The sequence below is a fragment of the Hemitrygon akajei genome, chromosome 4 (assembly GCF_048418815.1).
Source record: "Hemitrygon akajei chromosome 4, sHemAka1.3, whole genome shotgun sequence".
Lineage (NCBI taxonomy): Eukaryota > Metazoa > Chordata > Chondrichthyes > Myliobatiformes > Dasyatidae > Hemitrygon > Hemitrygon akajei.
The window spans coordinates 68,157,106-68,180,025 of NC_133127.1; the positions used below are offsets into that span (position 1 = coordinate 68,157,106).

Consider the following 22,920-nt stretch of genomic DNA (forward strand, 5'->3'; position numbering starts at 1 on the left):
GAAACAGAAAATGCAGGAAACATTCAATAGATCAGGCTGTATCCATGGAAAAAGGGAACAGAATTAATGTTTCAGGCCAAAGACCCTTCATCATCTTAATTTATGTTTCTTTAATTTGTCTTTTGTCTATCATTCAAATCTAATCTGCATTAAATGTGTATTATTTTCCACAGGGAACACCATGTTGATGAGTTGAATGGAGCAAAATGTATAAATGGTAACATCCAAGGTAACTCATTTAAATCTTTTTGAGAATTCTACAGAATTCAGCTTTTAGTGAATAGATGTTGCTCTAACAGAGTCATGCTTTGCATTTTACAGGAACTTCGGAGATGCTTGAAAATTCTGATGGGGATATTGATCTGGTCGCAGTTGTAACGTGCAACATCCTGTTTTTCGTCATTTTCTTTGCATTTGCCATTTTTGAAACGTAAATAATTTCCTGAATTTTTTTTGCCGCATTGTGCTTTCTTGCTAAATTGACTGTTGATTATCCCATAGTTCATTTAATAATTAATCGCTGTGGTGCCAAATTAGTTATTCAGAGGACTTCATCTTTGAAACTGCTAAATTTTGACAATGATATTAAACCAAGTGTAATCCACAGTTGGACTGTTTGTCCATAGCTAAGTTAACCATGGTAAGTGGGGAGCAGGAGCAGTCAGTGTATATGTATTAGTTATGATCAACAAACCTTCATCACTTTCTCAGTTGAAACCACCGTCCCTTGTCTCATTCAATCTCTTGGTCTTCACTCTAGTGCAGATATTCCTTTTATTCTTTCCACCCCTCCTCCTCCTCTTCTACGGCTTAAAAACATTTCATTTCTATTTTTTTTCTGATTGTGATGAAAGGTCACTGATAAGAAAGGAACTCTGTTTCTGTTTCTCTCGAACAATGCTTCTTGTCTTGCTGAGCACTTTTAGTACTTGCTGTTTTAGTTTCAGATTTTCAATAATCTCCTGTTATTTTGCTTTTCAGTTACCTCTTGTTTCCTGTCACTGAGCCAACTTTGGATCCAGTTTGCCACTCTGCTTAAACTCCCATATGCTGTCTTTTTTTTCGACTAGCCCTCTGTGTGACTCCATCAAAAGCCTTGCCAAAGTCCATATAGGCTGACTCAAATGCTCTCTCTCCTAAGTGTTCCTCATTACTTCCTCAAATAATTCAATCCTTAATCGGACAGTGTTGTTTTAACAAATGCATGCAAACTGAACTTGATTACCGGTAATCTGTGCCTTTCTGAATGTAGTTTGTACTATGTCTCAATAGATTCAATTAATTCTTTGAGCACTGAAGATAAACTAACTGCCTGTAATTACTTAATTTGCCACTTTTCCCCCCACAACAATGCAGCTACTAGGGCCACTGATTCAGCTCCAGAGACTCTGGTTCAGTAATCCTGACCTTGGGTGTTGTCTGTCTGGAGTTTGCAGGTTCTCCCTGTGACCGTATCAGTTTCCTCTGGATGCTCTGGTTACCTTCTACATTCCAAAAGTGTGAGGTTTGGTAGGTTAATTGGTCACTATACCTTGCTCCTGGTGTAGGTTAGTGGCAGGACCTTGTTGGGCGATCAGGCGGGTCATGTGGAAAGAGACAATAGAATTAATGTAGGGTTAGTGTCGATGGCCAGCATGGACTTGATGGGGCAAAAGAGCTGTTTCTTTGCTGAATATTTCTGTTTCTAGTACATTAGTAGTTCTTCTATCCTCTGTTACTGTATAGAAAACCAATTGTCATAACCTCTGCAATTTTATCTCTTTATTCTGTTCATTCCTTTAAGTATTACACATTCTTCCCTCTTAGTTCTCCACTTTTTGAAATCAATCGTAAAATATCTGTTAAAAATTTTAACACATCAAACTTTCCAGATAGGTTGCTTGTTCTTGAATAAGCCTCCTCTTTCATAAGTTATATTTCTGTTGTTCATTTATTTAGAAAACATTTTTAAAATTTCCTTTGATTTTACTTCACTGTTTTTTGTCATGCCTTTATCCTGCTGTCCTAGTTCCCTTTTAATTCTTCACCTATAATTCATTTTTCTTCCAACCTTTCTACAATGTCAGATGTGGGTTTCACTTTTGTTTTTGCTTTATTGTACAGTTTTGGCATCCAGGAGGTTCTGGTTGTACTTCATTAGTAAAATGATTTCTGGTTATCTTGAAATCCATTAGTAAGACTAGAAAATAAATAACTTTGGTTAATAAAGGCTTCAAAGTACTTAAGTTCACAGTTTACGTTGTTAGGCAGCTTGGAAGACTGTGGTATCAGGCCTCAGTGACTTAGAACTTAGGAAGTGAAATTTAGCCAGTGTTCTTGCTTGGATTATTAATAATTTGTATGATAGTTGACAACGACATTAGACGTGATTTTCAAGGGATTAAATAGCCTGCCTGCAGTTGCTCCTGCGTACCATACATGAACAATGTAATTTTGGTAAGGTAACAAAGAGAACCTGGTGCTTATAGAACCATATGCCAGTAGAAGTCAGTGCCTTCAAGACAGAGTGGGAAAGGCTATTAATTTTCTTTAACACACTCTTAAGAACAATTCTAATAGCCATCCGATTCCTAAATGGGCATTGAACCCTTGGACACTACCTCACTTTTTAAAAAATATACAGTATTTCTGATTTTTGCACATTTTAAAATTTATTCAGTATATGTATACTGAAATTGATTGATTTATTATTTTTTCTCCTATATTATCTATTGCATTGCACTGCTGCTAAGTTAACAAATTTCACGTCACATGCCAGTGATAATAAACCTGATTCTGATTCTGAAAAAGTATAGAGACATAGGAGAATGCTGATGCTGGGATATGGAACAAATCACCAGCTGCTGGAGGAACTCGGTGGGTCAGGCAGGCAGACTCAGTGTAGATTCAAAGGGATAGTCGCTTTTTTAGGCTGAGACCCTACCTAAAAACATCTACTTACCTCTCTGTCTCCACAGATGCTGTCCAATTCATAAGACAAGGAGCAGAATTAGGCCATTTGGCCTATTGAGTCTGCTCCACCATTCCACTATGGCTGACTTATTATTCTTCTGAACCCCATTCTCCTGCCTTCTCCCCATAACCTTTGCCTTTTCTAATCAAGAACTTATCAATGTTCACTTTAAGTAAGCCTGATGGCCTGGACTCTACAGCTATCCGTGGCAGTGAATTCCACAGATTCACCACCATTTGGCTAAAGAAATTCCCCCTCATCTCTGTTCTGAAGTAACATCCTTATATTTTGAGGCTGTGCCCTCTGGTCCTAGACTCCCCCACCGTAGAAAACCACCTCTCCATATCCACTCTATAGGCTTTTCAATATTCAATAGGTTTCAATGAGATAAGACCATAAAATAAAGGAGCAGAAATAGGCCATTTGGCCCATCAAGTCTGCTCTGCCATTTCATCATGGCTGATCCATTTTCCCTTTCAGCCCCAATTTTCTGCCTTCTTACATCCCTTGATGCCTTGACTAATCAAAAATCTGTCAACCTCTGCCTTGATATACTTAATGAGATGACCTCCTCAGCCGCCTGTGGCAATGAGTTCCACAGATTCACCATTCTCTGGTTGAAGAAATCCCGCCTAATCTCTATTCTAAAAGGACGCCCTTTATTCTGAGATCCCTGCATTCTTCTGAACTCCAGTGAGTACGGGCCCCCGAGCCATCAAACACTTCTCATACATTATCTCTTTTCTTCCTGGGATAATTTTCACAAATCCAAAACTACTCTCAATGCTAGAAGTGCAGTCTGACTAATGTGTCATAAAGCCTCAGCATTATATCTTTGCTTTTATATACTAATCTTCTTGAAATGAATGCTAACATTGTATTTGCCTTCCTTTACCACCGACTCAACCTAATAGTTAACCTTTAGGGACTCCTGGAGGAGGACTCCAAGTCCCTTTGTACCTCTGATTTCTGAAATTTGCTCCCTGTTTAGAAAATGGTTACACCTTTTATTCCTTCTGCCAAAGTGCACAACCATACAATTCCCTACACTGTATTCCATCTGCTGCTGCTTTGCCCTTTCTCCTAATCCAAGTCCTTTTGCAGAGCACCCCCTGCTTCATCAACACTACCTGCCCCTCCACCTACACTCAATGTCACTTTACATACACTCATACACCTGCTTGTTAATGCAAAATCTAATCAGCCAAACTTGTGGCAACAACTCAATGCATAAAAGCATGCACACATGCCAAGAGATTCAGCTATTGCTCAGACAAAACATCAGAATGGGGAAGAAATGTGATCTAAGCGACTTTGACCATCTCAAAATGCTGGTGGAACACAGCAGGCCAGGCAGCATCTACAGGAAGAAGCACTGTCGACATTTTGGGCCGAGACCCTTTGTCAGGACTAACTGAAAGGAAAGATAGTAAGAGATTTGAAAGTAGGAGGGGGAAGGGGAAATCTGAAATGATAGGAGAAGACAGGAGGGGGTGGGGTGAAGCTAAGAGCTGGAAAGGTGATTGGCAAAAGGGATACAGAGCTGGAAAAGGGAAAAGATCATACAATTGTAAAGGGAGGAGAGCCATCCAATGATCCTTTCCCTTCTCCAGCTCTGTATCCCTTTTCAGCTCTTGGCTTCACCCTACCCGCTCCTGTCTTCTCCTATCATTTCAGATTTCCCCCTCCCCCTCCTACTTTCAAATTTCTTACTATCTTTTTCAGTTAGTCCTGACAAAGGGTCTCAGCCCGAAACATCAACAGTGCTTCTTCCTATTGATGCTGCCTGGCCTGCTGCGTTCCACCAGCATTTTGTGTGTGTTGTTTGAATTTCCAGCATCTGCAGATTTCCTCGTGTTTGATTTTGACCATGATTTGATTGGTGCCAGACGGGTGGTTTAAGTGTCTCAGAAGTGGCTGATCTCTTGGGATTTTCACGTCCAATCGGACTGTAGCGTAGGGCAAAAAACATCTAGTGAGCAGGAGTTTTATGGGCAAAAATGCCTGGTTAATGAGAGAGGCCAGAAGAGAATGGCCGTATTGGTTCAAGCTGACAGGAAGGCGACAGTAACTCAGGTAACTGTGTGTTACAACAGTGCTGTGCAGAACAATGCAAAACATGTTGAACTTTCAAGTGGATGGGCTCACAGCAGCAAAAGACCGTGAACATGCAATCAGTGGGCACTTTATTACGTCTAGGCAGTATCTAATAAAGTGGCCACTGAGTGTATCTTTGTATCATCTGCTAACTTGGCCACAAGGTCATCAATTCCTTCATCCAAATCATTGCCATGTAACATGAAAAGAAGTGGTCCGAACTCCGATCCCTGTGGCATGCCACTAATAACAAGCAGCCTATCAGAAAAGGCCCCCTTTATTCCCACTCTTTGCCAAACTTCTATCTTTGCTAGTATTTTTCCTGTAATACTATGGGCTCTTATCTTGTATTGCAGCCTCACTTGCAGCACTTTGTCAAAAGCCTTCTGAAATTTAAGTTAGCAACATCCACTGACTCTCCTTTGTCTATCCTGCTTGTTATTTCCTCAAATAATTCCAACAGATTAGTCTGGCAAGATTTCCCTTTAAGGAAACCATGCCTACTTTGGCTTATTTTATCATGTGCTTGCAAATACCCCAACAATTGAGTGCATCCTTTGTTTCTTTGTCCCCCATTACTACCTCTCCAGCCTCATTTTCCTGCAGTCTGATATCCACTCTCATCTTATTTTACCTTTTATATAGTATATCTGTGAAGACTTTTAGTATCTTCTTTTATATTATTGGCTAGCTTACCTTCATATTTCATCCTTTTCCTCTTTATTGCTCTTCAGTTGCCTTCTGTTGTTTAAGTGCCCCACAATTTTTTTCTATATTACATGCCCACTCATTTGCTTTTATGCTGCCTTTGACTTCCCTTGTCAGCTACGGTTGCCTCATCCTCTGTTTAGAATACTTTTTTCTTTGAATGAATCTATCCTGCACCTTCTGAATTCCTCCCAGAAACTCCAGCCACTTCTGTTCTACCTTCGTCCTTGCTAGAGACCCCTTCCAATCAACTTTGGCCAGTTCCTCTTGTATGTCTCTGTAGTTCCTTTTACTCCACTGTAATAACTACACCTGATTTTAGTCTCTCCCTCTCAAACTGCAGGGTGAATTCTATCATATTATGGTCACTGCCTCCTAAGGGTTTTGTTTACCTTAAGCTTCCTAATCAAATCTAGTTCATTACACAACACCCAATCCAGAATTACCTTTTCCCTGGTGGGGGGACCCACTGAGTTTCTTAAGCAGTTTGGCTTTTGCTCATCAATATGATATGTCTTGAAAATACTGGAATAAGCTCTCAGAGAGGTAACAAAGAGGCAACTTATGTGACTATTGATTATAACCCTCTGTTATAATTCTTAAGGTAATGAATCAATGATCATGAGCAATATTGTAAATTAATGTACAACTAAAAACATTGTATTTTAAAGATTGTTTGCATGTAATACATAATTAAATATTGTCATAGTCCAGTAGCTTGAAGATCATTTTTAAAATTTCTTTGCAGCATAGCCACCCCATTAACCATGGACATGTATGCATGGACTGGTAAGCAGGCTGTCCTCTACAATGGGCTTCTGCTGGTGGGTGTTGGTGTAGAGTCCATTGTTGTTTTTATGACAACAAAAATTCTTTCAAAAAGGTAAAAATATACGATATATTATGAAAGTATTGGAGTTAACTTCTGAATTTACACTTATTACAAAAATCCATTTGTTTTTTTTTTAAAGACTTGAGGATCGTCTATTGCTGCTTAAAGGATTTGTTATCATTTTTGTTGGCTTCTTTATTTTGTTACCATGGGGAAATCAGTATCCACAAATTCAGTGGACAGGTAAGTTTAGTCTTCAGTCTGGTGGTACCTGTGTTTTGCCATTGTCAAACTTTTAAATGTTTGTGGTGTACAGAAAATTTTCAAAAACACAAATTTGAAATTAAAAATAATTTTTAATGCACATTTTTAAATTGGTTTTAAAAATGGGTTTGATCTGAAATCAGGAACTAGATTTCCTTTAGTAACTTCTGAACATGCTGGATACAATTTTGAGATCTTGAGAAATTCAGTGTTAGAGCACAGCTGAGAAATTGCCAGTTAAGCTTGGCAGGCAGATTCAAGCATGTTGTGTTTGTTGGGAAGCACTCAACCACCTGATATTTCTCAGGGATAAATATTGACAGGCTGTTATGAAATTGCTGTTATGGCAGAAGCCTCTGAAGGACATCTGGATTGAACATTGATTAGATACTTATAGTTAAAAATAGTTGTAAGTGCTTCAGAGCAAACACGAGGAAATCTGCAGGTGCTGCCTAGCCTGCTGTGTTCTACCAGCATTTTGTGTGTGTTGTTGTAAGTGCTTCAGCTTGTCTTTTACACTTGATGATGGAGATTTTCAATGAGCCTTTCCCTGCTATTAATATTAAGTTGCTCACAACCATCCACAACTGCAGGGTTGAATTTTGGTGGTGATGCCCTGCTCAAGCAACTAGGGCAGTAAACTAGAGGCTTGTATGGAGAATTCAGATACCCAATTTAATCCCACCTGGGTAGCTGTGGAATTTAAATTTAATTCATAATTTGGATGAAAAATAAAAGGTCAATCAGTCCTGGTAAAGATTAATCTTCTGAGTTGTAAAAGCCCATGTGCTTAATCAGTGAGGAAATCCTGCCATCCTTACATGATCTGACCTATATGTGAATAAAGATCTACAGGAATATGGTTTACTCTTAGCTGAGCAGTTTGGGTGACTTCATGAGAGGAGAAAAGTTTGACTGGATTCATCACCTTGCCATGAATAGTAAAAGACAGCTAAGTTCATGTAATGCAAATCAATATCCTAACATTTTTGCTGTTATTTTCAGAGATTAAGAATGGTTCCAACTACAGTTCTGCTGACATAATATATGGTGAATCTTCCATAGTTGCATGGAATTTCTTAATACGGTCTTCACACAGTGTCGATGCAGTAGGTTGCCCTGTGCAGCAAGAATGGTGTCAACATATACCTATTATCCATCTAGCTCAATACATCGTATCTGTTATTCTAATCGGAGTTGGATACCCTGTCTGTAATGTTATATCCTACACCTTGTATTCTAAAGTTTTAGGACCAAAGCCCCAGGTAAGAAAGATGTAACTATGTATCATATTTGGTAGTTTATGATTTTCAGTTTTCAAATTTCCTCAGTCTCTTAATTCAATGACAGTTTTTAAACCAACAATGTATCTTAAAGGGCCAACATTACATCTATTTACATGTTTTAAAAAAACATTGATTTAGCTGCTCGTCAGTTATTCTAACACTTAGTTCCACAAGTGATATGGGCTTATGAACAAAGGGACAGGTTCAATATTAACTGGGACTGCTTTGGTAGTAGAGAGACATAGATGATAATTTAAATTATAACTTCAATAATTATAATGTATGTGTGTAATGCATACAGGAGGGTTTCATAGAATAATATGTTGATGATCCAACAGAGGAGGGACCATATTAAACCTTGTGTTGGGAAATGAGCCTGGCGAGGTGATCGGTGTTTCAGTGAGAACAGTGACTGCAGGTTTTCTGATGGTTATGGATAATGGTAAGATTGGGCTTTGGGGGACTGTGGAGGTGAGCGCTAAATTGGGGAAAGACTAATTACAACAGTATTAGGCTGCTTTTGTTGGTTAAGTCCACCTTGGATATATGTTCAGAATTCACTTCCTCTGTTCAAGAACAATTGAGACAAAGCAGGACAAACTAGTGAGCCTTACATCAGTGGTAGGTAAGTTATTGGAGAAGATCTTCGGATAAGAACCGCTCACATCTGGAAAAATACGGACCTTTTAGGGATGGGATGTTATTCTGACTAGAGGTTTATGAGTTGTGGTGTTCTGCAAGGATCAGTACTGGGACCTCTGTGGAATGTGATATAAAATGACTTGGACAAAAATGTTGGTGGCTTATTGGTGAGTTTGCAAACTACACAAAAATTAGTGGAGTTGTGGATAGTGAGGAAGATTGTCAAAGGATTTAGTAGTGTACAGCCCACTTGGAAATGTGGGCAGAAAAATGGCAAATGGTGTTTAATCCGGCCTTTAACCATCTAGTTTACAGGGAATAAAATAGTTTGTGCAATCTTTTTTAATATTAGCCTCTAGATAGCTTTCTGATAGATCTCCTCTAAAACCTAAATGCACTTAAGTTTATCATTACATTAGAAAGAGGTGTTGATCAGTACTGTTTCTATTGTATGATTTTTTAAACTATAAATTGTTTTGGAACCATCACAGATTTGTATGATTATACCATGAGTCACACACTAACAAAATATGTAAGCGATATCTCATCCTCTGAAATATTTAAGGAATTGATTAAAGCCGTCAGATATGCTAGATAAAACATAGAGATTACATTGGTTCTACTTATTTCCCATGTGATTACATTACTCTGGTTTGGAGAAATTTTCAAGGCTTAGTTCTAGAATTTAGTAATTTTCTGTTACTAACAATTAGGTTGCCTGTGTCTTGTTTCTCTTAAATGGAACAACTGCACAGTTTTCCAATAAATACTAATAAAAGCTAGTTCAGATTTATTACCACTGACACTTGTATGATATGAAATTTGTTGTTTTGAGGCAGCATGGTGAAATCAAAAGGTTTGTGTATGTTAGACCACTCTGCAGGAGCAGGGTGGAACTTGTTAGCTAAAGAGTAGCATACAGATGCTATAAACAACATTTAAAAATTGCCATTTTGGAAAGAAAATTTGGGTCAAATGTTTCTTTTGAGAGAAAGATGTCTTTACAATTGCCGATGATTTTTTGAGTTTAGTTTATTTAATGCAGGATCTTTAGCCTTGGGTTTCATAAATTGTATCAAAAGAAAACTAAAATGGTGCACACAAGGAAATCTGCAGATGCTGGAAATTCAAGCAACACACACAAAATGCTAGTGGACCGCAGCAGGCCAGGCAGCATCTATAGGGAGAAGTGCTGTCGATGTTTCGGGCCGAGACCCTTCGTCAGGACACGCTGTCGACGTTTCAGGCCGAGACCCTTCGTCAGGACACATTGTGTGCAATGGAGAATTCAAGTGGTGAGATAGGTGCTATAGTAGAGAGGTTATGAAAGGGAGATAAGAAATTAGAGTGCAGAGAAGTAAAAGATTTTGTGAATCAAAATCATCTGTGACGTGTAGGAGCATCAAGCAGATACATGGAATATCCACAAAACAGAAGTATACGAAAGGTTCAAACTGAGATCTTAACCCCTTGACTGGGGCGGTGGGAGTATTGAGCTGCAGGCTGTAGCTTATTGTTTAATGGAGAAAGATGGCAAGAAAGGAAAAGGAGATTGTTTCACCATGAAGGATAAACATTTTAGTATCTACAATGGGAATGTCAACACACCCATTCTGCCTTGGGGAAAGGGGTGATTTTGTTGAGACGATTTCCAAATGTAAATTGCTTGGAACCTTTATGGTATCCAGGTATTTAGGATAGGAACAAGGAAATTTGACTTCACTTGTATTTTATTGCTGAGTTTCTTTCAGATCAGTGAGGCTTTAATTTTATTACTTTGGGTTAATTAGCATCAACGAAGAAAAATGCATGTTTCAGCTGAAAATAGACTACAGTTGTCAAGCGCAACAGAGCCAGCAATTTCTCCAAATTATCTCCTCAGTTGCTGCATGTTTGCCTGATAATTTCGAAGAAAACATGATTGCTTTTATTTAAAATTGCCACTATTGACGACTGAGTAAAAATTTGAGCTGCAGATTGGTAGTTCTACTTATTTCCCATGTGATTACTATCATTTTTATAATTTTAAAGTGGGGAAGAGTTTTAAAACAATTGTGGTTAAATTTTGTACAAAAGCACACAGTATCTCAACCTCTTATTTTTAACTTTTTAGGGTATATATATGGGCTGGCTAACAGCCTCTGGAAGTGGAGCACGCACACTTGGACCAGCTTTTGTTGGGCAGGTTTATCCTCGTTATGGACCTCGGTGGACATTTGGCCCCCTATGTGGGATGGTGATGGCAGCTACAATACTTATTGTACTAATGTATAAAAGACTCGTAGGGTTTTCAGTCCGGTCTCTGACCCTACAACGATGATTAACTTTAAGGAGTGCAAAACAAAATTATGGATTTTACCTGAGAACAAAATTAAATTGCACTTTATAATTTTTTATCTACTGAAGCTAATAGTTATGGGGTTTAACTATAACTGCTCTTTCTAAACATATAATTTACTTGACTTTGTTCTAAATCAACACTATTCACATTCTGCTGTATATAATTCTGATGTTAATATGATATATTTTTAAAACCTAATTTTGAGTTAACAAATATAGGAATATTTTGAGCTTTATTTTTGTGTGGGGTGTTACGAACCCCGTAACTGGGTCACTTACCAGCAAAGATGGAGACGTCCGTTGAAGTCTGATGATACTATTTTTAACAGTATTTATTAGTAAAAATGCACAAAAATAATATCAATGCAAATATACAGATAATATGTCGTCATTACTAAATCTAAAAGTGCGGGTATAATAATAATCAATAAGAAATAAGCTCTGTCGTTGTCTAGGGGATAATGTATTGTCCGATGGAAATATAAAGTTCACTCAGTTCATGCAGGCTGCAGCCGTTGGGGACCGCTGTGTTGCAATGGTTGGAGAGAGAGAGATTTGGAGAAAAACTTGCTGGCTTTCCTTTTATGATTTCGATCCGTCAGGCATCTCGTTGTCGTGGCCTCTCCTTTAGCTAAACTGTTCTTCTGTGATGAGCCCGCCACCCTGGCAAGGGAGGACGCACACAACCCCCCACCGACTTTTGCTGTAAAACGCTGACACTGGATCTCCAGCGTTTCTCCTGGTGTGTCTAAAGGGGTTGTTCCCCAGACCCTCTTTTATCCTTACTCACGGAGTCTCAGCTGTCAATCAGGTTGGGATGATGCAATCCCTCAACCAGACCACTCTGGTTGTCCCCTGAGGGGTTTCAATGAATAGTACAGTACTCAATACACAATTCCTTCTCCAAGAGACAATGGCCGTTATCAGTGGTTCCGTTTCGCTGAGGTCAGGACACATTCCAAACCTTGTGTATTCTGGACGTCTCTCTCTCATTTCCTGGGTCTCAGACCCGAATTAATAGCGATCTTGCGATTCTCAAAAAGGAGGGGGCGACTTTGTACCCTTCGGCCCCTAAGAGTTGCTTCACATTCATAACGGGAAAAGAAAGTTATCCTTTCAGTCTATGGGTGATTTATTAAGTCAATGTGAAAGAGGTATGCTTGGTGCATGTTTGCTATATGTACAGTATATCCAATGCTGAAAGGGTTTTATTTTGCTGTAAAATTTAGACACTCACCCTCCCATAAAAGTTAATCAAATATGCATTTAAGCCCAGCTATGCTCAACTTCGTTACAACTTAAAACACCAGCCAAGCAGGTAGGTGCACGGTAGCAGTAAGTGAAAAATTGATTTTAATGTAAGGATTTTATCCAATCCTTTGTGTATTGGATAATCAGAAATTGAATGTGTACATAGCTCAGTTATATGGAGACAAGGTTCTTTTTCCTGCTGTTGTGAATGCTGCCTAAAGCTCAAAATGAATTTATTATGTTTAGTTTATATTAAACATGTCATATTATACAACCTAGAGATTCTATTTCTTGCTGGAATACTCAATAAATCCAATTACCATAACAGAATCAATTAAAGATAGCTTGCAGACAACCAGTGTGCAAAAGACAACAAACTGTGCAAATACAAAATATTGAGAACATGAAGTGATGAGTCCAAAGGTTGTGGAAACTAATGGTTAAAAATATCTTCAAATGCACTTGTCAGGAGCTAGCACTCCTGAATACAGGGAGAAAATTATGGTTGGAGGCTGCTAATTGCTGGTCAAGGCTAAACAAGGAGGTGGGGACAGCTCTGGAATAGCAGTATTTAGTCATCTCAGTTGCTACCAGCAAGCAAACACTGGATTATGCAGTAGAAACTGATGGATATAGCTTCTCAATGTCAGATTTCCCATGATATGTGAATCATTTGCATTTTGTTTGAAACACTCAACTTCCAGCCTTTTGCTAGCTATCAATCATTTTTAAAAAAAATGCCCTTTACATTCTCAATTAAGTGCACAACTAACTGTACTGTAACTGTTAAATTCATTCTAAATGACTGGCTCAGAGGCATCATTCATGCCCATGAAACAACCTAAGCCTAACGTTAACCTTAATCAATATGACTTTAGTTGTTTGTACCAGATATTGTTTTGTACAGTATTTTTCAACCTCTTAGAATGTAGGGCATACAAATTTAAAGAGTCAAAGCCAAATATGTTAAGCTGCTTTATTTTTACAGCAAAGTAAATGTACATTTAATATTGCACTTGCTAATTAAACCCATATACTGAAAAAAGAAAAAAATAATTGATGCTGGAAAACAGAAACAAAAGTTAAAAGTACTGGAAAATCTCAGGTCAGAGAAACGAGATTAAGGTTTCAATGTGAACAGACTAAATATTAACTCTTTTTCTTTCCACAAATACTGCACAACCTGCTGTTTTCAGCATTTGTTTTGTTTCAAATCTATACCTGTTCATCCTGGAAATAAAACATTTTTAAAAATTGGCAATCTTTCTATAAAAGCTCTCTCAAGTCTCAGCTTTTTATGCACTCTTCCCAACTAGCTGCCTCCATGTTCAAAACAAGAGCTATAGTTTATCCAAGACTAACATATTGGAGTAATATCAATGCTAGCACATTAACATTCTGACTGACCTTTATTCTTCTATAAATTATGTACAATTTCTAAATTTAAATGTTACTAACTTTTATTTTAAAATGGCAGGACAATGAAAGTTAGAAAAAGACTGCTGATGCTAAATCAGAAGTAAATAGAAAATGCTGGAAATATGCAGGTGGTATGTCAAATAATTAAATTAACATTTCATATCAAAAGAATTTTATAAAGTGTGGTAAGAATATTTAGCCAATTGACAGTTCTCAAAAATGAACATATTGAAATATTAAACTTTGTAATAAAATTAAATCTAAGCTTTGATTTGAGAATGAAGTGCATTTTTTTTTAAACTTCAGTTAGTGTCAAAATGGTTAAACCCAGCAAGCAAAATCATTCTGAAGGTCTGAGATTTAATCCCGTTTTAAGATTGGTTAACAAATCTTGGATGCCACTGTTGGTTGCCTTTGGGATAATAAAAGTTATTTAAGGTTTCCAATTTAGATTAATATCCCCAGTGCTAGAACTATCTATTTTGGGAGATGGTGCAATCAAATTTGTTGAAATACCCAAAGCTCATAGGAATTACGTACTGGTTGCGGTCTGGATGTTAGTGCCTTAATGCAAAAGAAAAGTAATTGTTAACTATTAGCATCCGAACAACTGATATTTGGTATTAAAACACTTCATTGCCATTTCAATAATTAGAACTTGAACAGAATGCTTGTTCTGTCTTTACACATTATTTCTTTTGAAAATATTGCAGGAACTTTTCAAATTTATTTAATGACAAGTAAAACTGGAAATACATGCTGCTAGTTGCAAGATTTCTTTCTGCTAGCAAGGAGAGACATCTTTTAAGGAAAAACAAATTAGGAAAAACTTATATATAAAAAAAACAAACTAGTATTAAAGCACCAATACACATAATATATTAGAACAGTCAATAATGGACAGCAAGTTTTGTTATTTAAATATACATAATTTACATATATACTAAGCAGTAGATTACAATCCAAATCAGTTTTCAATATTTTTTGACTAAGTTGTCTCATTAACAATTGTTACTCATTTTCCTGCAAGGTAATTCATAATCTTTTCAACAATTAAGTACTAATTTAAAATGAACTTAATTGTAGACCAAGCTTGGACTTGGGGAATTAAAACCAATAATTACTTAAGTTTAAAATCTTAAAATGTGGGGCTAAAGGTAGTGTGGCTGATTTGGACAATATACTTTATAACTTATCAAAATACTGGAACATATGGCTTAGCAGAATTTCAAATTTAGTCTAGAGATTTTGTTTTTGTGTGAACAGTCATCTTAGAATGAAGGATACAAACACTTCATGAAGTTCAATGCCCCACTCCATGATGGAAGCAGTGTTTTGTTGCTAACAAAGTCAGGTAATGAAATTACAGTGCAGTTCTAAAATGCACAAATTATATATAAAATTGTCTTACAGAAAATACATGTTTTTTTATAAATTGTGCAAACCCTTCTATACAGTTAAATACACATCTACAATATGCCCATTTCAACTCTTATCAATGCATTATATTTACTCAACTTAGATACGAATAGAAAAAATAAAAAATCTCAAAAGAAATTATAATAAATACATAATTATTTACAGCTTCAGATACAGCATTTACAAGTGCTACATTAAACAAACATCTTTTTCAGCTTTAACTCTGACTGCTATTATTCAGGTGTCAAGGGAAAGAGGTAGTAACTTACGAACATTACTGAAAACAAACATTCACAAATATACAAAAATGTAAGAAAATATTGTCAATTTGACAGATTATATATACATGTGTCATTGGAATCTATGTTGACTTGTCTGATTTGCCAGCATTCCTAGGATTGATGAGAGGCACTGTAGCTTCCCTTTTACATGATCTGGAATCATCTCATTCTGCCCATACCTATAAAAACAAACATTTTAATTGTAGCAAATTTTATAATGAATACATACAAATCTAAACAATCTTGCTTCCATTAAGTTAAAAATGCAATTGTGAAATACATTATTCATTGTTTCTGTATTTAGAGAGATAAAGCCTTTTACAAATGGTAGATTTCAAGCATAGCACAAATATAGAATAAAATTGAAAGTGTGAAAATAAAAAGTACAGTGTCATAATCTCTCTTCACTCTTGTTATCTTGACCATATGCTGGAAGAACAGCAAATCTTGTGCGATAGTTTTGTGCCTCATTTCTTTCAACTGCAAAGATTTCACTACTCAGAACAATATTCATAATATTCAAAAAATATACAAATCCACTTTCTTAAAGCAACTACATTGAAGGACAGTTACTCATCCACTTCCACAGAATCTTTACAACATTTAGTCTTTTAAACTTCATAAATATATAGCTACTGTTCTTTAGAGTAGGTTTTCACCAACTTCAATGGTTCTAAAAGATTTGATAGGAATAAGTAATGTTTTCACACAAGTTTCACATAAAAGCAGTTTTCAATATGGCAACTTGATACCATTTGAAATGAGCAAATAACTCAAGTTGATACTAAACATGTTCCCAAAAGATCTGAGCCTTTTGTTACCCCCATTATACTATACCACCCCATATACAAAAGCTGCACCTGGAGTATATAGTAAATATGTAGTATGGGTATAATTATTAATATTTTAATTTATTTCAACCAAGTTATCAATTCATGTTGTTTCTTCATGCCTTGTGGCACACATCTTTGCTGTTTCTGTAGCATTTGACATTTTTTAAGCGAGGCCAAGCTGCTAGCTGGACTCTCAACCCAGCATGGATGGAAAGTGTGCAAGGAGCCAGCCAGATTCGAACTCGGGACCACTTGCCTCGAAGTCCGGTGGTTACACCACCAACCAGTTCTCAATTCATATTGAGAAGTATTTCCACTCAATCGTAGATATCTGAGGGATGTATGGGGTATCAGGGAGGGGTAGCACCTCTGGTAGGGGAATATGTTGTGTCCTTTTCAAGGCGGTTTGTCCACCTTTGGTCCCCACCTGGCACACAGCTCTCACACCTGTGGCTCCCTGTAGCTGTTTGCATGTAACAGCGGCTGCACCCCGGGAAATGGCTTTGACAAGCCGGCTAAACCAGTTGAGGGTAGCCGACAGGTCTCTAACCTTTGGTGAGATAGGGAGTTGTCTATCCCAGCATGTGAAGACAGACTCCGGTGGACTGAGCGGATGAGACCAATGGAAGGTACAACAGTCAAGAAGGCAGTCTCTGTAAGCATTGTGAAACGCACAGAACATGACTAGACACAGAAGATGTCCTGGTCATCTACTGTGCCTAGTCCCATCTCCAGCTGTCTTGACTCTTGTCTTGCCACTCGATCCAGATGGGAATTGGGAAGAGAGAGTGAGGCTGACGCTGTGCAACTCTCCCTCACTTCAATCCTAATCAAGCACCGACGACGATAGACGAACACGCAGATATGAGTTAAACTTTTATTTTTGCACAAGGTTCTATGCTATTCTATAATTAGGAGAGTGGATAGTAGTATGTGCCACATCAGAAAATTTACTTACCTGATTGATTGGCCCTGAGGAGATGTGTAAATGACAGCTGCAACACCAGCTTGAACCAGGAGCTGAGAACCATCATTAAATTGAACCCAGACTTCTCCGTTGTTGAGCTATCAAATAAGGAATTAGCAAACATTAATTTTAGGCCCTGATTCTTGCTTGTATTCTAACAAATAGCTTAAAATTAATGACTGCTATTTGAGTAAATCTCAAAAAAGTACAGTACTTATACATATTTAGTATTAAATGCCTTTTGTTCTTCATGTATAATAAATGGGAAACAAGTGTTTGGAAAAGTACTTTATTTAATTAAAAAATTTTAGTGGTCACTTTTAGACTCAACCCCCAATAATGGTTGCCTAACCATACATCAGTTTTCTCCCCCCATTGTTATTAATAGTTTATTCTGGTTTGGCCCTCAGTTTCTTTTTGTACAAGTGGCTCTGCAGAGTGATGCAATAAATATAGTCTGTGGCCTTAAACTAGTAGTCCCTTTGAGAAATGCTCAGGCTTAAAGATGAGATTATTAATCTTATTATCATCTTATTAGTCACTGAAATCTGCAGCAACCAATAGATTGCTGGAAGAACTGAAACAGTATCTGTGGGAGGAAAGGAACTTTTGATGTTTTAGGTCAAAACCCTGCATCAGGACAATGTGAAGAGGGGAGATAACTAGGAAGGGTACTGGAGAAATCCCAAGACAGGAGCTCAAGGTGTCTGTTGAATGGTAGTAGTGGGGGGAGGGGGAAAGGCGAAATGATATGAGAAGACCGGAGGGGGTGGGATGAAGCTAAGAGCTGGAAAGGTGATTGGCAAAAGTGACACAGAGCTGCAGAAGGGAAAGGATCATGGGGCGGGCCTCGGGAGAAAGAAAGGGGGTGGGGGAAGCACCAGAGGGAGATGGAGAACAGGCAGAGAGAGAGAAAAAAAAACTAAATATGTCAGGGATGGGGTAAGAAGGGGAGGAGGGGCATTAATGGAAGTTAGAGAAGTCAATGTTCATGCCATCAGGTTGGAGGCTACCCAGCCGGTATACAAGATGTTGTTCCTCCAACCTGAGTGTGGATTCATCTTGACAGTAGAGGAGGCCATGGATAGACATATCAGAATGGGAATGGGACGTGGAATTAAAATGTGTGGCCATTGGGAGATCCTGCTTTCTCTGGCGGACCAAGCGTAGGTGTTCAGCGAAACGGTCTCCCAGTCTGTGTCGGGTCTCACCAATATATAAAAGGCCACACCGGGAGCACTGGACACAGTATACCACACCAGCCGACTCACGGGTGAAGTGTCGCCTCACCTGGAAGGACTGTCTGGGGCCCTGAATGGTGGTGAGGGAGGAAGTGTAAGGGCAGGTGTAGCACTTGTTCTACTTACAAGGGTAAGTGCCAGGAGGGAGATCAGTGGAAAGGGATGTTGGGGGGGGGGGGGGGGGATGAGTGGACAAGGGAGTCTCTTAGGGAGCGATCCCTGCAGAAAGCAGAAAGGGGGGGAGGGAAAGATGTGCTTGGTAGTGGGATCCCGTTGGAGGTGGCGGAAGTTACGGAGAATTATACGTTGGACCTGGAGGCTGGTGGGGTGGTAGCAGAGAACAAGGGGAACCCTATCCCGAATGGGGTGAGGGCAAATGTGCGGGAAATGGGAGAGATGCGTTTGAGAGCAGAGTTGATGGTGGAAGAAGGGAAGCCCCTTTGTTTAAAAAAGGAAGACATCTCCTTCGTCCTGGAATGAAAAGCCTCATCCTGAGAGCAGATGCGGTGGAGACGGAGGAATTGTGAGAAGGGGATAGCATTTTTGCAAGAGGATATTAAGGATTTAGATTCCAATCTTAATGAAACATGGGGTCTATCCTCAGGAAATTCACTGAAGCCAGCATTCCTTGCAGTAACACTGGGCAACTAGGATCAGGTGAAATATGGTCACTGTATTAAATTCATCAAAGCTAAAAAATGCCTGAAAAAGCAAGGTGAAAAAATATATTTGCAAAAGTGGTTTGAATTTGAAATACATTGATGAATATGATTGATAGAGATTCCATAGAATATTCAAAAATGGTATCTGCTGTTAGAGAGCTATTAATACTAGTTTTCTTCTACAGGAGACGGAGGCAAGAAGTCAGTGCTCCCTCAGAAAAAGGGGGTGTCAGGATGGAGAACAAATACATGCAGGATGAAAGAACCCAGGTGGACTGTATGAGGTTATCCAAACTAGTAGCCTGCTTTATTTTCCGGACCTATGTTAACCCAAATTTTAAATACGATGAAAATAGCATAAATTAAGGATATGTCACATTTTCCCTGAAAATATTATTCAAACATAACAATTATTCTAAGTCAGAAGAATCTGGCTTTGCAAACAGGTAAGACCTGCTACATCATTGAATTATTTAAATTTCACAAACATAACAATTATCAAGCCATTTCCTCATGATGGTGGTTACACATCAAAGTATCAGTTGATTCTTTTGAGAAAAGAATAAAATAATTCATACCTGGGATGCCCAACCAACATTAGGTACAAAAACAGATTTCAGCACCTGTCCTGGACTTGGAGATATTGCAGGCTGTGATAAAGGTGCAGTTTTATTTTTAACATCGGTAAAATTTGTTAAAATAGACTCCTCAGACAAACAAATCTGAAAAATTAAAATAAAACCTGGTATGAAAGTCAAAATTGCATAATGTATCCAATACAGCAGGTGTACAAATTATTGTTTAAAAAGAAGTACTCTATTATTACAGAATCACAACGTAACATGAATTGGAAAGAGTTTTGTTGAAACATTTAAAGTAGAAATTACAACAGAAGTGACTCGGTGAAGAAATATGCAAAAAACATACAGACATTACTTTTGAGGCACATCATAAATATTGGACAAAAGGCACAGGAGAATGATACACAATAGCTAAATTTGCATACTTAGTTGGTCATTGGCTGAAACTGACTTTCATTGCAATCTTTCAAAATTACCACTTCCTAACAAATGGCTACCATTGTCTATTGACTATACCTTGAAGCCATCTAACCTGAGTGGCACTGATCCATAAATGGGCATTTTCAACCGAAATCTGGTGAGCATCTTGAACTTAGTCCTGTATTAATTAAATTGACATGAAGACATTTTTGCTTCAGGTAACTTGGAATTTAAATAATCATTTGGTTTCATCTAATCCATGCTGTGTGCTTTGACTGGTTTTGATAAAGTGGTAACACACACAAAATGCTGGAGGAACTCAGTAGGCCAAACAGCATCTATGGAAAAGAATAAATAGTTGACATTTCAGGCCAAAACCCTTCATCAGGACTCATGATTAATTCTAGAGTAGGTTAAAACGTCAGCACAACATGGGCCGAAGGACTTGCACTGTGCTCAATGTTCCAAGTTCTAAGAGAACAGTGATCTTAACACCATGAAAGTAGGTTCTCCTTCATCAGCCTGTACTCCGTCTTGTCAGTATTTCGCATCTGGCTCACTGGTGGTGTCATTTGTGAACTTGTAGCTGGAGAAGAATTAGGCCACACAGTCATGGGTGCAAAGAGACTATAGTGAGGGGCTGAGAACTTGTGGGACACCAGCGCCGAGGATAATTGTGGTGAAGGTGTTACAGCTTATCTTTACAGATTGCAGTCCATTGGTTAGGAAGTCAAAGATCCACTTGCAAATTGAAGTGCAAGTCCTAGGTTCAGGAGAGGAGCCTGTAGATGAGTTTATTTGGAACTATGGTATTGAAGGCCTTGTGACTATGACAAAGTTGTCTTTGTTATCAAGATGCTCTAGAGATGAGTGTAGGGCCAGGAAGATGGCATTCTCTGTGATCCTGGCTTTGTCTGTTTCAGCAGTAAGCAAATTACAGTGGGTCAAAGTTGCCTAGGAGGCTGAAGGTGATATGTGTTGTGACCAACCTCTTGAAGCATTTCATAATGGTGGCTCTCGGAGACACCAGGCAACAGTAATTAAGGTATGTCACCATTTTTGTTGGCACTAGAGTGGTAGTGATCTTAAAGCTGGTGGGAATCTCAGATTAGAAAAGGGAGAGGTTAAAACTATCCACAAGTACTTCCTTCCACTAGCTGATTCTTGCAGGATATACAGTAGCTGAGGACTCTAGCTGGGCCACACATACTTTCTGCAGGTTCTCTCTCAGGATCAGTTGTAGTTCATTACAGCATGCAAGCCTTGCCACAACTGACAGCTTATCTGGGACTCATGTTTGCACTGCTATTGTCTCTTGGCATCTCAGATTGCTTTATAAAAGTTATAATGAATTTCCTGGATAGGTCAAGGTCATCCAATTTACACTTTACAGGCCTGGACCAGTAGAGATTGGCTCTCTGTTCATCCATGGTTTCAAGCAGTACTTCTACTCCCCGAGTAAAGGCAGAGACTGAAGACTGCAGCACCAGCAGTGAGGACCAAGAAGGTTTGGACAAGGGAAGCACAGTAGTGCCTACAGGACTGCTTTGAATTGGTTGTCTGGACTGTATTCAGCAATTCATCTTTGGACCTGGATGAGAATGTTGCAGTTAAAACCTGTGTGGATGAGTGTGTGCCTACTGTACATTCCCAAACCAAAACCGTGGATGAAGCAGGAGGTACGTCATCTGCTGAAGGCTAGATCTGTGGCATTCAAGTCTGGCAACCCAGGCCTGTACCAAAAAACCAGGTATGATTTGCAGAGGGCTATTTCAAGGGCGAAGAGACAATTTCGAACAAGGTTGGAGGCGATATCAGATGCATGGCAACTCCGGCAGGGTCTGCAAGGCATTACTTCTTACAAAGCGAAACCCAATAGTATGAATGGCAGCGATGCTTCACTACCAGATGAATTCAACGCTTTCTATGCACACTTTGAAAGGGAGAACACAACTACAGCTGTGAGTATCCCTGCTGTACCTGATGACCCTGTGATCTCTGTCTCAGAGGCTGATGTTAGACTATCTTTAAAGAGAGTGAACCCTCACAAGGTGGAAGATCCCAATGGAGTACCTGGTAAGGGTCTGAAAACCTGTGCCAACCAACTAGCAGGAGTATTCAAGGACATTTTCAACCTCTCACTGCTACAGGCAGAAGTTCCCACTTGCTTTCAAAAAGACAACAATTATACCAGTGCCAAAGAATAATAATGTGAACTGCCTTAACAACTATCGCTGGCAGCACTCACATTGACGGTGATGAAACTCTTTGAAAGGTTGGTCATGACTAGACTGAACTCCTGCCTCAGCAAGGACCTGGACCCATTGCAATTTGCCTATCACCACAATAGGTCAATGGCAGATGCAATCTCAATGGCTCTCCACACGGCTTTAGACCACTTAGACAACACAAACACATACATCAGGATGCTGTTCATTGACTACAGCTCAGCATTTAATACCATCATTCCCACAATCCTGATTGAGAAGTTGCAAAACCTGGACTTCTGTACCTTCCTCTGCAATTGGATCCTCCACTTCCCAACCAGAAGACCACAGTCTGTGTGGATTGGTGATAACATATCCTACTCGCTGACGATCAACACTGGTGCACATCAGGGGTGTGTGCTTAGCCCACTGCTCTGCTCTCTGTATACACATGACTGTGTGACTAGGCATAGCTCAAACACCAACTCCTGGCACTCAACGTCAGTAAGACAAAAGA

At 38.7% G+C, this 22,920-nt stretch overlaps 2 protein-coding genes across 3 annotated transcripts in view; one reads left to right on the forward strand and one right to left on the reverse strand.

The window, feature by feature from the left end:
• The window catches only part of mfsd8 (major facilitator superfamily domain containing 8), a 69,773-nt gene extending 57,126 nt beyond the window's left edge, over positions 1 to 12,647 (forward strand). The window contains exons 7-12 of one of the 2 annotated variants that reach the window (XM_073042808.1): positions 174 to 229; positions 322 to 430; positions 6,507 to 6,641; positions 6,730 to 6,833; positions 7,860 to 8,119; positions 10,896 to 12,647. In XM_073042808.1, coding sequence (XP_072898909.1) covers positions 174 to 229; positions 322 to 430; positions 6,507 to 6,641; positions 6,730 to 6,833; positions 7,860 to 8,119; positions 10,896 to 11,102 — 871 coding nt within the window. In that variant the 3' untranslated portion in view covers positions 11,103 to 12,647. The remainder of the gene's footprint in view (positions 1 to 173; positions 230 to 321; positions 431 to 6,506; positions 6,642 to 6,729; positions 6,834 to 7,859; positions 8,120 to 10,895) is intronic. The other variant, XM_073042810.1, reaches the window with a different exon arrangement.
• Positions 12,648 to 13,763: 1,116 nt separating this feature from the next.
• Positions 13,764 to 22,920, reverse strand: part of plk4 (polo-like kinase 4 (Drosophila)) — a 43,847-nt gene continuing 34,690 nt past the window's right edge. The window contains exons 14-16 of the mRNA XM_073042806.1: positions 19,774 to 19,917; positions 17,284 to 17,390; positions 13,764 to 15,671 (exon numbers count right to left, since the gene is read on the reverse strand). Of these exons, the coding sequence (XP_072898907.1) occupies positions 15,563 to 15,671; positions 17,284 to 17,390; positions 19,774 to 19,917 (360 nt within the window). The 3' untranslated portion in view covers positions 13,764 to 15,562. The remainder of the gene's footprint in view (positions 15,672 to 17,283; positions 17,391 to 19,773; positions 19,918 to 22,920) is intronic.